At 42.3% G+C, this 14,576-nt stretch overlaps 1 protein-coding gene across 1 annotated transcript in view; it reads right to left on the reverse strand.

Annotated features, from left to right (window-relative positions):
- The window catches only part of ikbke (inhibitor of nuclear factor kappa B kinase subunit epsilon), an 80,247-nt gene that overhangs the window by 26,524 nt on the left and 39,147 nt on the right, over window positions 1–14,576 (reverse strand). Inside the window, 4 exon segments of the mRNA XM_061922602.1 lie at window positions 1–42; window positions 3,125–3,150; window positions 5,216–5,240; window positions 13,944–13,953. The exon segment at window positions 1–42 is cut by the window's left edge and continues 71 nt beyond it. Coding sequence (XP_061778586.1) covers window positions 1–42; window positions 3,125–3,150; window positions 5,216–5,240; window positions 13,944–13,953 — 103 coding nt within the window.

Consider the following 14,576-nt stretch of genomic DNA (forward strand, 5'->3'; position numbering starts at 1 on the left):
CTCCTGGATGCCCGCGGCGTACATGGGCAGGTGCTCGTTGACCTGCAGGGTCCATAAAAGCAAATGGCGTTTACGTTTACTCGTATGTTTTGTGTGAGGAGGCGTGGCCTGCGGACCTCGAAGAAAGAGACCGTCACGAGAGGCGAGAGCTGCTGAAAAGCAAGCAGAGCAAGCTGAGGTTTATTGAAAAATAAACAGAATCTCAAAACTGCCACGCCTTTCATGTCTCATATTGGTGGTCCGAGGAACCCAGAGAGAAGAGTCCTTCTACAGTTGGCACCCAATGTGGGTCTGGACCACCGGAGACGGGGGAAGACGACCCCCTGTGGGCTCTCGTAGGCGCGCTCGCCAGGATGGCAGCGAACAGCCGCCAACGGCTCGAGGAGTCCCGCCAACAGTGTCGGCTCCTAAAGGTGTTGGTGGACCAGGTGGACTGGGGGGGATGCTTTGATTGATTGATTGAAACTTGTATTAGTAGATTGCACGGTAAAGTACATATTCTGTACAATTGACCACTAAATGGTAACACTTCAATAGGTTTTCAACTTGTTTAAGTCGGGGTCCACGTAAATCAATTCATGGTAATGAATGGCCCCCCCATTGAAAAAGAAGACGAAATAGAAGAAGAAGAAGAACAGGAAGAAGAACAACAAGAAGAAAAATAAGGACAAAAAAGAAGAAGTAGACAAAATAGAAGAAAAAGAAGAAGACAAAGAAGAAGAAAAAGAAGACAAAGAAGAAGATAAAGATGAAGGAGAAAAAAAGAATAAAAATAAGTTGACGAAATAGAAGAAGAAAAAGAATAAGAAGAAAGAGAAGAATACGGAATAAAAGAAGAAAAAGAAGAACAAGAAGAATAAAAAGAAGAAAGAAAAAAAGAAGAAGTAGACATCCATCCATCCATCCATTCATTTTCTACCGCTTATTCCCTTCGGGTGGCGGCGGTGCCTATCTCAGCTACAATCGGGCAGAAGGCGGGGTACACCCTGAACAAGTCGCCACCTCATCGCAGGGCAAGAAGTAGACAAAATAGAAGAAAAAGAAGAAGACAAAGAAGAAAATAAAGGTAAAGGAGAAAAAGAAGAAGAAAAATAAGTACACGAAATAGAAGAAGAAAAAGAATCAATCAATCAATCAATGATTACTTATATAGCTCTAAATCACTAGTGTCTCAAAGGGCTGCACAAACCACTACGACATCCTCGGTAGGGCCCACATAAGGACAAGGAAAACTCACACCCAGTGGGACATCGGTGACAATAATGATCCAGTGGGACGTCGGTGACAATGATGACTATGAGAACCTTGGAGAGGAGGAAAGCAATGGATGTCGAGCGGGTCTAACATGATACTGTGAAAGTTCAATCCATAATGGATCCAACACAGTCGCGAGAGTCCAGTCCAAAGCGGATCCAACACAGCAGCGAGAGTCCCGTTCACAGCGGAGCCAGCAGGAAACCATCCCAAGCGGAGGCGGATCAGCAGCGCAGAGATGTCCCCAGCCGATACACAGGCAAGCAGTACATGGCCACCGGATCGGACCGGACCCCCTCCACAAGGGAGAGTGGGACATAGGAGAAAAAGAAAAGAAACGGCAGATCAACTGGTCTAAAAAGGGAGTCTATTTAAAGGCTAGAGTATACAAATGAGTTTTAAGGTGAGACTTAAATGCTTCTACTGTGGTGGCATCTCAAACTTTTACCGAGAGGGCATTCCAGAGTACTGGAGCCCGAAATGAAAAAGCTCTATAGCCCGCAGACTTTTTTTTGGGCTTTGGGAATCACTAATAAGCCGGAGTCCTTTGAACGCAGATTTCTTGCCGGGACATATTGTACAATACAATCGGCAAGATAGACTGGAGCTAGACCGTGTAGTATTTTATACGTAAGTAGTAAAACCTTAAAGTCACATCTTAAGTGCACAGGAAGCCAGTGCAGGTGAGCCAGTACAGGCGTAATGTGATCAAACTTTCTTGTTCTTGTCAAAAGTCTAGCAGCCGCATTTTGTACCAACTGTCATCTTTTAATGCTAGACATGGGGAGACCCGAAAATAATACGTTACAGTAGTCGAGGCGAGACGTAACAAACGCATGGATAATGATCTCAGCGTCTTTAGTGGACAGAATGGAGCGAATTTTAGCGATATTACGGAGATGAAAGAAGGCCATTTTAGTAACGCTAAGAGGACAAAGACGAAGACCAGGCGGCGGGGGGGGCGGGGGGGGGGGGGGGGGGGGGGGGGGGGGGGGGGGGGGGTGCTGAAAATGGACCCCATTGAAAAAGAAGATGAAATAGAAGAAGAATAAGAAGAAAGAAAATATGATGGAATAGGAGAAAAAGAAGAACAAGAAGTAGAGGAAATAGAAGAAAAAGAGGAAGAAAAAGTAGAAGACAAATAAGATGAAGAAGACAAAGAAGATAAAGGAGAAAAAGCAGAAGAAAAACAAGCAGACGAAATAGGAGAAGAAAAAGAACAAGAAAAAAAAGAAGACAAAGAAGAACATGAAGAAGAAGATAAGAAGATAGAGAAGAACAAAGGAGGGATGAAGAAAAGGGGAAAAAAATAAGAAAAGACCGGGGGCACAGTCAACCGTGGGCCACTTCCTTTCCCGCCGCCTCAAAGAGGGGTGGGGGGAGTGGTGCGGCCGGATGGCGTCCCGGCCTGCGTCTGGCGGTGGAGGTCTGGTAGGAGGCGTGGCCTGCGGACCTGCAGAGTGGCAAAAGGTGCGCAGATGGCCCACCTGAGCGCGTTTTGCTAATCACCTGTCTAAACGGGCAGCGGCCGAGAAAGACGGGACTGGAGAAGTTGGAGTTGAGGGGAGGGAGTGGTTGATTGTTGACGAGCACGCGAGGAAGACGGAGACGGAGATGAGGAAGGCTGAAAAGCGACTGGAAGAAAGCGACCGTCACGAGACACGAGAGTTGCTGAAAAGCAACCAGAGCAAGCTGAGGTTTATTGAATAATAAACAGAATCTCAAAACGGCCACGCCTGTCCTGTCTCACATTGGTGGTCCGAGGAATCTGGAGGGAAGAGTCTGCACGTTTCCAGTAATCCAATTTCAGGTACACGGAATGTCCCACTGGAGAAGTTAATGCGAGGCTAAGCTTGCTGGCGCCACTTACCTGCTGCAGTCTGTCATTCTTATCCGCTGCATCCAGCTTTGCCAAGGTGCCGTCACCTCTTTGGACACAAACATGACAGAAAAAAACATAAGTTTTGGACGAATATTTATCTCTTATATTTCTTTATTTTTATGTAAGCAACTTGACTCACAGTGCGGTTGTCCTGTGTTGTACACTGAGGCAGGACTTCAGTCTAATGCTGATCTTGGAGATATTATGCATTGCTTCACCGCACTCGGCCCGCAACTTCATCCTGAACACAGTCAAGTTATTGCAATTTTTTAGGAATACAACAAATATGCTTGGAATTAGGGCCGGGCCATATGGCCTTTTATAATATCTCGATATTTTTAGGCCAAGTCGCGATACATATTTTGCCTTAGCCTTGAATGAACACTTAATGCATATAATCACAGCAGGATGATGATTCTATGTGTCTACATTCTGCATTAATATATGCTATCTTTAAACTTTCATGCAGAGAGGGAAATCACAACTAAGTGAATTTACCAAAACTGTATTTATTAAACAGTTATTAAAGGGGAACATTATCACCAGATCTATGTAAGCGTCAATATATACCTTGATGGTGCAGAAAAAAGACCATCTATTTTTTTAACAGATTTTCGAACTCTAAATGGGTGAATTTTGGCGAATTAAACGGCTTTCTGTTTATCTCGCTGGAGGCGATGACGTCAGAATGTGACGTCGCCGAGGTAACACACCCACCATTTTCATTTTCAACACATTACAAACACCGGGTCTCGGCTCTGTTATTTTCCGTTTTTTTGACTATTTTTTGGAACCTTGGAGACATCCTGCCTCGACGGTGTGTTGTCGGAGGGTGTAACAACACTAACAGGGAGGGATTCAAGTTGCACCACTGGCCCGAAGATGCGAAAGTGTCTGCCGCCAGACCCCCATTGAATGTGCCAAAGTGTCTGCACATTTGACCGGCGATGCTAAGGCAGACATGGCACAGAGATGTATGGATAACCTGCAGATGCATTTGCAACGATTAAGTCAACGAATTCACAAAGGTGAGTTTTGTTGATGTTGACTGCCAGCTAATCGATGCTAACATGCTACGCTAATCGATGCTAACATGCTATTTACCGGCAGTGCTAAAGCAGACATGGCACAGAGATGTATGGATAACCTGCAGATGCGTTTGCAACTATATTACGTTTCCTTCCACCCACATTTAATGCGAAAAAAACCCTTACCAGTCGACGGATTAAGTTGCTCCAGTGTCAAAGATGCGAAAGTCCTGATCGTTTGGTCCGCACATTTTACCGGCGATCATAACGCAGCTATTCGGCCATGCTATGGCTATGAATAGCGTCAATAGCTATTCGCTCAATAGCTTCAGTTTCTTCTTCAATATTTTCATACTCCAACCATCTGTTTTCAATACATGCGTAATCTGTTGAATCGCTTAAGTCGCTGAAATCCGAGTTTGAATCCGAGCTAATGTCGCTATATCTTGCTGTGGTATTCTTTTGTTTGTTTACATTGGCAGCACTGTATGACGTCACAGGGAAATGGCCGGTGTCTTCGCAGAGAGCCGAAAATAAGGCACTTTAAAGCTTTATTTAGGGATATTCCGAGAACGGTAAAATTTTGAAAAAAACTTCAAAAAATACGAAGCCACTGGGAACTGATTTTTATTGTTTTTAACCCTTTTGAAATTGTGATAATGTTCCCCTTTAAGCAGTGGCACAAACATTCATGTCATTTCCAAAACAGAAAGTGCAAGATTCTCAGAGACATTTTTAAAACGATCTATGAGTGCACTTTTGTGCATGATGTCACTAAGATGACATATCAAAACTACTTTAAAGTACACTTTTTGTACAGAATGGCAAAACAATAGTTTTTTTTTTTTTAAACTGCATTTTTTTTTAGAATATCAAATAGTGTATGTCCTTTGCTATGTGGTAGGGTTCCTGTGGACGTTATCTCCTTTTGTTGTTGACTATTTTTTTTTATACGGTTTTGATCTCTAAAATGGTCGCCAGTCTTGTTTGTTTTTCTGTCTTGTGATCTATGTATTTTATTTTGAAAAGCTACCCTCTTGTTTCAGATCACGGGTCCTTCCTCTTGTGTCACCAGTCTGACGTCATCCTTGATTCCTGATTGTTTCCACCTGTTCCCATCACTCCCACATCCTATTTAAGCTCACTTCTCCGTTTGTCCTTTGCCAGATAGTCTCGTCTATCGTGCCTTCTAGCGTCCATGTTCATGTCCAAGTCCATGTCCTTGATTCCCTCCTTGCCTTGCTCCTGTTTTTTCTTGTTCTCCTTAATTTTTGATCATAATAGTTATTTTTTTTGCTGAAATTTTGAGTTTACTTTTTCCTCCTTCAAGCGTCCTTAGTTTTCCTTTGTCGACCTACAGGTGCTGGTCATATTATTAGAATATCATGAAAAAGTTGATGTATTTCATTAATTCCATTTAGAAAGTCAAACTTGTAGAATGAATACATTAATTCCAAACAGACTGATACATTTCAAGTGTTTTTTGCCAAAAAGGAGATGATTATAGCTGACAACCAATGAAAACCCTAAATTCAACATCTCAGAAAATTAGAATATGGTGAAAAGGTCAGCTATTGAAGACACCTGGTGCCACACTCTATTTAGCTAACTAACTCAAAACACCTGGGAAAGCCTTTAAATGGTCTCTCGTTTTGATTCTGTATGACACACAATCATGGGAAGACTGCTGACTTGACAACTGTCCAAAAGATGACCATTGATACTTTAAAGGAGGGCAAGACACAAAAGGTCATTGCCAAAGGGGTTGGATGTTCCCAGAGCTCTGTGTCCAAGCACATTAATAGAGAGGCGAAGGGAAGACAAAGATGTGGTAGAAAAAGTGTACAAGCAAGAGGGATAACCGCACCCTGGAGAGGATTGTCAAACAAAACCGATTCAAAAATGTGGGGGAGATCCACAAAGACTGGACTGCAGCTGGAGTCAGTGCTTCAAGAACCACCATGCACTGACGTATGCAAGATATGGGCTTCAGCTGTCGCATTCCTTGTGTAAAGCCACTCTTGAATAAGAGACAACGTCAAAAGCGTCTCGCCTGGGCTCCAGACAAAAAGGACTGGACTGCTGCTGAGTGGTCCAAAGTTATGTTTTCAATGAAAGTAAATTGTGTATCTCCTTTGGAAATCAAGGTCCCAGAGTCTGGAGGAAGACAGGAGAGGCACAGAATCCACGTTGCCTGAAGTCCAGTGTCAAATTTCCACAATCGGTAATGGTCTGGGGTGCCATGTTATCTGCTGGTGTTGGTCCACTGTGTTTCCTGAGGTCTAGGGTCAATGCAGCAGTCAACCAGGAAGTTTTAGAACACTTTATGCTGCCTGCCGCGGACCAATTTTATGAGGTGAAGATTTCCTTTTCCAACATGACTTGGCACCTGCACACTGCCAAATCTACCAGTACCTGGTTTAAGGACCATGGTATCCCTGTTCTTGACTGGCCTGCAAACTCACCTGACCTTAACCCCAGAGAAAACCTATGGGGTATTGTGAAGCGGAAGATGCGAGATGCCAGACCCAACAATGCTGAAGAGCTGAAGGCCATTATCAAAGCAACCTGGGCTCTCATAACACCTGAGGAGTGCAACAGACTGGTGGACTCCATGCCACGCCGTATTGCTGCAGCAATTCAGGCAAAAGGAGCTGCAACTAAGTATTGATTGCCGTACATGCTGAAACTTTCCATGTTCGTACTTTTCAGTTGGCCCACATTTCTAAAAATATTTTTTGGTAATAGTCGTCACTAATATTCTAAGTTTCTGAGATACTGAATTGGGATTTTCAGTAATTGTCAGTACTAATCATCAACATTTAAAGAAATAAACATTTCAAATATATCACTATGTGTGCAATGAATTGATATAATATGTAAGTTTCACGTTCTGAATATAATTACTGAAATAAATCAACTTGTTCATGATATTCTAATAATATGAACAGCACCTGTAATTGGTGAGTTTTTTGTTATTCCAAATTTCGTTTTATTTCCTCATTGATTGAGTGATTTTTTTTTTATTCATAGATATTGTATTTGTATATATTATTAGTACATTTTTCGTCCTATTGGAGCGCTTTTTGTTAATTCTTCTTGATATTCTATTTTTGTTAGGTTATTTTCTTAAAGTAGTATTCCTCCTTATTTTTTGGAGTGATTTTTGAGTTAAGTGTTTATTCTCGGATTTATTTTCCGTACGTTATATATATTTTTGTGAAATACTTTTTTACCCGAGGTTAAAAAGTTATTTCAAAATAAAAGCTGTTATTTTTGGAAACTTCCTCTCTGCATCTGGGTCCTCTCATTTTCCAAGTCGTAATAGAGATGTTGACATGCAGAGTTTCAAGCACACTTCATTCTCTAGCGCAGAGGTGTCAAACTCAAATACAGAGTGGGCCAAAATTTTAAACGGAACAAAGCCGCGGGCCAAGAATGAACAAATTAACCTTTTAATAGGGACCCAAACAAGTTTTGCATTAAATATTGAACAAGCAAGGCTTCTATAACTTCAGTGACATGCAAAATCCAGTTCCAAATAATAATAATAATAATTAAAAGAATAACAATGGCATATCAAATAAAATTTAAATAAACATTTTATGTCTTTTTTTCAATTTGCAATCTTCTGAGGTAAATATCAAATTTTTTCCACAGGCTAATAATAAATTTGAAAATAAAATAACAATAATGAATGAACCAAACATTCAAGCCTTGAAGTAGCAAGAGAAAATGCATGAAAAAAACGTTAATTATTGGTCGGTTTGCTGGAAGTTTCCCGTAGGAGTTAGTGCTGCAAGGGTTTCTGGGTATTTGTACTGTTGTGTTACCGTGCGGATGTTCACCTGAAATGTGTTTGTCATTCTTGTTTGGTGTGGGTTCACAGTGTGGCGCATATTTGTAACAGTGCTAAAGTTGTTTATACGGCCACCCTCAGTGTGACCTGTATGGCTGTTGACCAAGTATGCCTTGCATTCACTTGTGCGTGTGTGTGTGTGTGTGTGTGTGTGTGTGTGTGTGTGTGTGTGTGTGTGTGTGTGTGTGTGTGTGTGTGTGTGTGTGTGTGTGTGTGTGTGTGTGTTAAAGTCACAAATATTATGTGAAACATTGTTAGTATGGAGGAAAAGCGGACGTGACGACAGGTTGTAGAGAACGCTAAAGGCAGGGCCTTAAATGCACGCCCCCAATATAGTTGTCCAGGTGGAAATCGGTAGAAATTCGGTACAATGGTTGCCCCGGGAGATTTTCAGGAGGGGCACTGAACTTCGGGAGTCTATCGGGAAAATTAGGAGAGTTTGCAAGTATGAGTATTAGCGGTGAATGCTGTGTTACAGCGGCACCGACGCTGTATAACACCGGCGGGCCAGCTCTAATGCTAAATTGATATTGCCTCAAGGGCCAAATTAAATTCCACGGCGGGCCAGAGTTTGACACCCATGCTCTAGCGGGTAACTTTTCAAATGATGCTACATTTTAGCAGTAATGCTACTTTTGTAACAACGCTTTTGCTGCATACTTGTTCGACATATTCCCGATTGAAGCCAAACCACCGCCAGACAATGGACCCCGTGCATTTTTTTCTTAGGAATTAATTATTCCTTCATTTGTTACCAGATTCTCACTTTCTTTCTGTCGTATTACCACTCGCACCACTCCGGTAGCATCACAGCTTATGTTACTCATGCTGCTACCGTATGTAAGAAGGTGCGCTTGGTTTATGCCTCTGTGAGAAGGAGAGACAAGAAAGAGTGGGAAGAGCCTGCAGTGTAATGCCCGCAGCTAAAAGCAACTGCGTGAGAATGTCTACTCGAATATCACGATATAGTCATTTTCTGTATCGCACAGAGACAAACCTGCGATATATCGATAATATTCGATATATCGCCCAGCCCTACCTGGAATAAATAAGACTTGGCCTTTCCAGTGCATCCAGAAAGTATTCAAAGCGCCTGTTTACAAAATTTGCTATTTTACAGCCTCATTCCAAAATTGAATTAATCCATTGTTGTCCTCAAAATTCTACCAGAATACCCAATAATCACAATGGTCTAGAGATGCTTAAAATGTAATATCGGAAAGTATCGGTTTCGAAAAGTAAAACTAATGACTTTTTAAAACGCCGCTGTACGGAGCCGGACATACCCGGTAAAACACGGACGTAGTGAGCAGTACAGAGCAGTTGCGTCTTCCGGTCAGCAGCCCCTCCCCTCGACCACACACAATACAGGAGTTGACGACTGCAGCATGAGAGGTTTACTGGCGACGCTTGATGACCTCATCAGCGAGCGCAGCATAACAACAACAAGAGTGTGTTGTTGCCGGTGCTGTAGCCATGGATAACAAGTGAGCAAGCTCGGTGACTGACTAACTACACCATGTCTATGGTTCGGGATTATTTTTAAAGTGTGTCTGACGGATAAAAAACTGGCAATTTGCAATGACTGAAAAAAGTTGGTTATGCGAAAAAAATGTGTAAAAAGTGAAGCACTGTGAATACTTTCCGGATGCACATAGCTGGGTTGGTAGAGTGGCCGTGCCAGCAACTTGAGGGTTGCAGGTTTGATTCCCGCTTCCGCCATTCTAGTCACTGCCGTTGTGTCCTTGGGCAAGGCACTTTACTCACCTGCTCCCAGTGACACCCACACTGGTTTAAATGTAACTTAGATATTGGGTTTCACCATGTAAAGCGCTTTGAGTCACTAGAGAAAAGCGCTATATAAATATAATTCACTTCACTACATAAAGCTGAAATTTAGCTCCGCCCCCCCATAATAAAATATGACATTAGCTACAAGTAGATTATCTAATACTACTATTATCTAATACAATCTATTACTACTTCCTGCTTCTTTCACGATCGAATAATAAGCGAAAGCAGTGAGTGAACTTGAAGATTTCGGAGTGATCCTTACATGTAGCAGTAATATCCTTCCAGCAGCAGCTCTCGGTGTGAGTGCAGCAGCTGTACTATCCTCAGGTACTGGTGGACCACGCCCACTAAGACCTGCGGTTTCAGCAAAGTGGGACAGGTTGTGATGTGCTCCGTTGGAACCCAGGGATTTTCCAACAGAAATGTACAGCACCTTGGAGAAGTTGTAGTCTGCCTTGACGTCAAACTTGGGAGGAACGGTTGGAGTCTCTGCTACAAAAACAAAAAAGCTACCAAATATTAAAACACAAAGCACACATGTCTCATTATATATACAAACCCTGTCTCCATATGAGTTGGGAAATTGTGTTAGATGTGAATATAAACAAAATACAATGATTTGCAAATCCTTTTCAACCCATATTCAGTTGAATATGCTACAAAGACAACATATTTGATATTCAAACTGATAAAAAAATGTTTTTTTTGCAAATAATCACTAACTTTAGAATTTAAGCCAGCAACAAGTGACAAAGAAGTTGGGAAAGGTGGCAATACATACTGATAAAGTTGAGGAATGCTCATCAAACACTTATTTGGAACATCCCGCAGGTGTGCAGGCTAATTGGGAACAGGTGGGTGCCATGATTGGGTATAAAAACAGCTTCCTAAAAAATGCTCAGTCTTTCACAAGAAAGGATGGGGCGAGGTACACCCCTTTGTCCACAACTGCGTGAGCAAATAGTCAAACAGTTTAAGAACAACGTTTCTCAAAGTGCAATTGCAAGAAATTTAGGGATTTCAACATTTACGGTCCATAATATCATCAAAAGGTTCAGAGAATCTGGAGAAATCACTCCACGTAAGCGGTATGGCCGGAAACCAACATTGAATGACCGTGACCTTCGATCCCTCAAACGGCACTGTATCAAAAACCGACATCAATCTCTAAAGGATATTACCACATGGGCTCAGGAACACTTCAGAAAACCACTGTCACTAAATACAGTTTGTCGCTACATCTGTAACTGCAAGTTAAAGCTCTACTATGCAAAGCGAAAGCCATTTATCAACAACATCCGGAAACGCCGCCGGCTTCTCTGGGCCCGAGATCATCTAAGATGGACTGATGCAAAGTGGAAAAGTGTTCTGTGGTCTGACAAGTCCACATTTCAAATTGTTTTTGGAAATATTCGACATCGTGTCATCCGGACCAAAGGGGAAGCGAACCATCCAGACTGTTATCGACGCAAAGTTCAAAAGCCAGCATCTGTGATGGTATGGAGGTGCATTCGTGCCCAAGGCATGGGTAACTAGCACATCTGTGAAGGCACCATTAATGCTGAAAGGTACATACAGGTTTTGGAACAACATATGCTGCCATTTAAGCGCTGTCTTTTTCATGGACGCCCCTGCTTATTTCAGCAAGACAACGCCAAGCCACATTCAGCACGTGTTACAACAGCGTGGCTTCGTAAAAAGAGTGCAGGTACTTTCCTGGCCCGCCTGCAGTCCAGACCTGTCAAAAATCAAAAATGTGTGGCGCATTATGAAGCGTAAAATACGACAGAGGAGACCCCGGACTGTTGAACGACTGAAGCTCTACATAAAACAAGAATGGGAAAGAATTCCACTTTTAAAGCTTCAACAATTAGTTTCCTCAGTTTCCAAACGTTTATTGAGTGTTGTTAAAAGAAAAGGTGATGTAACACAGTGGTGAACATGCCCTTTCCCAACTACTTTGGCACGTGTTGCAGACATGAAATTCTAAGTTAATTATTATTTGCAAAAAAAAATTAAGAACATCAAATATATTGTCTCTGTAGTGCATTCTATTGAATATGGGTTGAAAAGGATTTGCAAATCATTGTATTCTGTTTATATTTACATCTAACACAATTTCCCAACCCATATGGAAACGGGGTTTGTATATCCTGTAAAAAGTGTCATGTGTGTTACAAAAGAGGCATCTTACGTTCCCCGAAGGGCAGGCCGCTGTTGGTTTCCGGCCGGTGACTGACCAGTATGAGCGGTCGCTCGTGTGTGGTGTTTGGGAGGTTGACCACTTTCATGCTGCCCTCTAGCGGGAGTTCATAGCCCAAGTAGAGGAGCTGCTGGTATGGGACAGGAATTCCAGTCTGCGACGCAACCTCCTCGAAGAAGACGGACACCCTGGGAGGATGGACAGACGACAGGGAGCGCTTGTTGTTTTACTGGATTTCCCCTGAAATGTAAGCCATTCATCGACCTCTTAAGGCCCAAGCTGTTTGTTTACATGCTTTTTTTTATTTTATTTCTCTTTGCTATTTGGGCTTATTGGACCCTAATTACAATAAAAATTAAGAATCATCTTTTTATATGATGTACTTAGTCCATAAGTACACAAACGTCACATGTAGTGACACGCACATTTTTATTTTTACACTTTTTTTCCCCAAATTCCATTGTATGTTATACTCTTCTAACACCACCAGATGGCAGTATTCGTGTCCACATAAGTGGCCATAAGACCCCAATTCAGTAGGGTTCACAGTTTTGGAAATAAGAGTAAAAAGGTGCTGTCAAGGCTTGTGGCCACTAAGGCCTTTAGAGTTTAAGGGCCACATCGTAGTTATAGTTGCCCTCAGAGGGCCGCTTCTAACAGTGGAAACGCTTATTAGACATTTTATTAAGAGATTTATTAAAAAAAATAAGGCAAGTTGCAATAATTTCACCTCAAAACTTATTGCATTTTACTGTAAATGGAAAAACAGTACTGCAGTTTTTATGGTAAATAAAGTTAAAATACCTATGATTGTCACGTACAAACTAAGTGTGGAGAAATTTGTCCTCTGCATTTGACCGATCCCCATGTTCACCCCCTGGGAGGTGAGGGGAGCAGTGAGCAGCAGTGGTGGCCGCGCCCGGGAATCATTTTTTGGTGATTTAACCCCCAATTCCAAACCCTTGATGCTGAGTGCCAAGCAGGGAGGTAATGGGTATCATTTTTATAGTCTTTGGTATGACTCGGGAATCATTTTTGGTGATTTAACCCCCAATTCATACCCCTTGATGCTGAATGCCCCCCAATTCCAACCCCTTGATGCTGAGTGCCAAGCAGGGAGGTAATGGTTACCATTTTTATAGTCTTTGGTATGACTCGGCCAGGGTTCGAACTAACAAACCTACCGATCTCAGGGCGGACACTCTAGCCACTAGGCCACTGAGTAGGTGGGAAAAAAAAAAAAAGCAGCTCATTTGCCAGAATTTTACTGTAAAATAAACATTCGTTTTTTTACTGTAAAAAAAAAACTGCAATTTAACAGTAAACATTTTGCAACTGAGCAACAAGTTAATTAAGTCAGCTCAAGGCGTGTCTTAATGAAATTAAACAGCGGATGTCCGCTAACTTTTTGCAACTCAACGCCAAGAAAACGAAAATGCTGATTATCGGTCCTGCTAGACACCGACCTCTATTTAATAGTACAACTTTAAAATTTGACAACCAAACAATTAAACAAGGCGACTCGGTAAAGAATCTGGGTATTACCCTCGACCCAACTCTCTCGTTTGAGTCACACATTAAAAGCGTTACTAAAACGGCCTTCTTTCATCTCCGTAATATCGCTAAAATTCGCTCCATTTTGTCCACTAACGACGCTGAGATCATTATCCATGCGTTTGTTACGTCTCGCCTCGATTACTGTAACATATTATTTTCGGGTCTCCCCATGTCCAGCATTAAAAGATTACAGTTGGTACAAAATGCGGTTGCTAGACTTTTGACAAGAACAAGAAAGTTTGATCATATTACGCCGATACTGTATATACCTCTATATACATATATACATGCATATATACCGATACTGGCTCACGTGCACTGGCTTCCTGTGCACTTAAGATGTGACTTTAAGGTTTTACTACTTACGTATAAAATACTACACGGTCTAGCTCCAGCTTATCTTGCCGATTGTATTGTCCCATATGTCCCGGCAAGAAATCTGCCTTCAAAGGACTCGGGCTTATTAGTGATTCCCAGAGCCCAAAAAAAGTCTGCGGGCTATAGAGCGTTTTCTATTCGGGCTCCAGTACTCTGGAATGCCCTCCTGGTAACAGTTCGAGATGCCACCTCAGTAGAAGCATTTAAGTCTCACCTTAAAACTCATTTGTATACTCTAGCCTTTAAATAGACCCCCTTTTTAGACCAGTTGATCTGCCGTTTCTTTTATTTTTCTCCTCTGCCCCCCTCTCCCTTTTGGAAGGGGTGCGGGGGTGACAGGATGAAGTACTGGCTGTCTAGAATTGGGACCCAGGATGGACTGCTCATCCAGAGTCGGGACCCAGGATGGACCGCTCGCCTGTGTTTCGGTTGGGGACATCTCTGCGCTGCTGATTCGCCTCCGCTTGGGATGGTTTCCTGCTGGCTCCACTATGGACGGGACTCTCGTTACTATATTGGATCCACTATGGACTGGACTCTCACGGTTATGTTAAATCCACTATGGATTGAACTTTCACAATATCATGTTAGACCCGCTCGACATCCATTGCTTTCGGTCCC

The sequence above is a fragment of the Nerophis ophidion genome, linkage group LG16, assembly GCF_033978795.1.
Source record: "Nerophis ophidion isolate RoL-2023_Sa linkage group LG16, RoL_Noph_v1.0, whole genome shotgun sequence".
NCBI classification, from domain to species: Eukaryota; Metazoa; Chordata; class Actinopteri; order Syngnathiformes; family Syngnathidae; genus Nerophis; species Nerophis ophidion.